This window comes from Penaeus monodon, chromosome 1 (assembly GCF_015228065.2).
Source record: "Penaeus monodon isolate SGIC_2016 chromosome 1, NSTDA_Pmon_1, whole genome shotgun sequence".
Classification (NCBI taxonomy): Eukaryota; Metazoa; Arthropoda; class Malacostraca; order Decapoda; family Penaeidae; genus Penaeus; species Penaeus monodon.
In genome coordinates, this window is record NC_051386.1 from 10,284,125 (window position 1) to 10,286,624 (window position 2,500).

The 2,500-nt window shown below is 41.5% G+C and overlaps 1 protein-coding gene across 1 annotated transcript in view; it reads right to left on the bottom strand.

Annotated features, from left to right (window-relative positions):
• Positions 1-680: 680 nt before the first annotated feature.
• Positions 681-2,500, bottom strand: part of LOC119589959 — a 58,619-nt gene continuing 56,799 nt past the window's right edge. Inside the window, exons 2-3 of the mRNA XM_037938679.1 lie at positions 1,364-1,436; positions 681-853 (exon numbers count right to left, since the gene is read on the bottom strand). Of these exons, the coding sequence (XP_037794607.1) occupies positions 738-853; positions 1,364-1,436 (189 nt within the window). The 3' untranslated portion in view covers positions 681-737. The remainder of the gene's footprint in view (positions 854-1,363; positions 1,437-2,500) is intronic.

Sequence of the window (2,500 nt, forward strand, 5' to 3'; positions counted from 1 at the left end):
GCCTGTCTGCCTGCCTGCCTGCCTTCCTGTCTGCCTGCCTGTCTGCCTGCCTGCCTGCCTGCCTGCCTGCCTGCCTGCCTGTCTGTCTGTCTGTCTATCTGTCTGTCTATCTGTCTGTCTGTCTGTCTGCCTGCCTGCCTGCCTGCCTGTATGCCTGCCTGCCTGCCTGCCTGCCTGCCTGCCTGTCTGTCTGCCTGTCTGCCTGCCTGTCTGCCTGCCTGTCTGCCTGTATGTCTGTTAATCAATCAAACAATCAATCAATCTGTCTACCTATACATCTATACCTATCTACCTACACATGTTTGTATGAATGTATGTATGTATGAATGAATGAATGAATGAATGAATGAATGAAATGAATGAATGAATGAATGAATGCATGAGTGCATGTATCTATGTATCTATGTATCTATGTATCTATCTAGTATCTATCTACCTACCTCTATCCATCTATCTATCTCCCCTTTCATCCTAGCTATAAAGAGAGAAAGTAAACCAGAGAAAGATTACTTCTCTATCGTTTCGTAGCGTCTCAACACACACACACACCACACACACACACACAACACACACACACACACACACACACACACACACACACACACACACACACACACACACACACACACACACGCACACACACACTTCTTTTAACCTCCCCCCCCCCTCCCCGGCGTCCAGTTCCCTCAGAGATCATATTGTCTCTCTCCACCGCAGAAGAAATATGAGAAGCCACATTAAGAATGAGAAAATAAATGAGAAATACACGTAAATGTGAAATACACGTAAACTATGCATTTCATACTTACATTCTTCAACATACTCTCAGCTTTGTCCAGGTTGAAGTTCCTCGCTAATGAAAGAGAGAAAGGAGAGAGAAAAAAAATATGTTAAGTTGATTCTATACATCCGAAATAAAGTTAATTAATTAATTAATTAAAAAAAAAACATACAGTAGTTTCATGTTTTATCCGTGACACGATTTTTTTTTTCTGCAACTGATTTCGTTATCTTATTCATATCTAAAAATATAGCCTCACAGATCATTTTATTTTTTTTAATGGTCATAGTATATTACTGATAAGCCGATTACTTAACTTAGAACCTTTTTTTTTTTTTTTTTTTTTTTTTTTTACTGGCTGACTTGCTGATTATTGAACAGAATCAGTGGATTTATTGAACGCGTCACTCAATTCATTCACATCTCGCTTTTGAAAAATCGTTCCTTATGACATACCATCGCTAAAAATGATAAGACAATTTTTATTTTTCGTTTATGACATATGACCATAAAAACAAAATGACAACGGGGACGAAAACAGAAAACATTCTTTCTTCGTCTATGACATATGACATAACTCACCCACGAGCCACTGGAGGAGGTCATGGTCGTGTTGCTGGCCCGGCGGGAGCAGGCTGGAGACCCTCTCCCGGAACTGCGGACGGGGAAGGAGATTGGGTTATTGGTGACGTCACGAACGGGGAAGGAGGTTGGGTTATTGGTGACGTCACGAACGGGGAAGGAGGTTGGGTTATTTGTGACGTCACGAACGGGGAAGCAGGTTGGGTTATTTGTGACGTCACGAAAATTTTGGCGGTGATGACGTCATACCAATTAGTTTGATTGATAGGCCTGTACCAAAAGACTTACATTTATCATGAAAAAAAAAAACAACTCACTACGCCAATTTTGTATGATTAAAAGTTACTATCTGTAAATTAAGGGTTATGAATAACTGACCTAAACAGGTAAAATTTCTTTCCATTCCATCATAGTTTCGTTTTCTATGCATCTGTCTGTTTACACATTGCCCACATGTGTATCAGTATTCAAATGGATTAAATCAAATTCCACGTGTGCATGTTTATCAGTACATATATCTATACATTTATCTCCCTCTGTGTGTACGTACAGATTCATCATTTAAGGATAAAATGCATATAATCGCACACACATACGCATACACAGACACAGACACGCAAGCATGTATTTCATGAATCAATTACAATAATAAACGTGCAGCGCGAGAGAGAGCGGAAAAAAGGGGGAATGATAGATAAAATGAGATGAGAGAGGGGGAGGAAGAGAGGGGAGGAGAGAGAAGAGAAGAGGGAGAGAGAGGAGACGATGAGGATTGAAAGGAGGGAGTGAGAGGGAGGGGGGAGAGGGAGAGGAGAGAGGGAGGAGGGAGAGAGAGAGAGAGAGAGAGAGAGAGAGAGAGAGAGAGAGAGAGAGAGAGAGAGAGAGAGAGAGAGAGAGAGAGAGAGAGAGAGAGAGAGAGAGAGAGAAGAGACAGACAGACACAGAGAGAGAAAAAAGGAAAGGGAGAAAAGAGTAAATGAGAAAACTAAGAATATAATAGAAAAAGACGGAGAAAATGAGAGAGAAGAAGAGAATGAGAGAGAGCCCGCATACAAACAAGCACACACACACACACTGAGTACACCATGCGTGCGTGCGTGTGTACATATTGTGCTTATATAATTCCCTGGCGTCGGT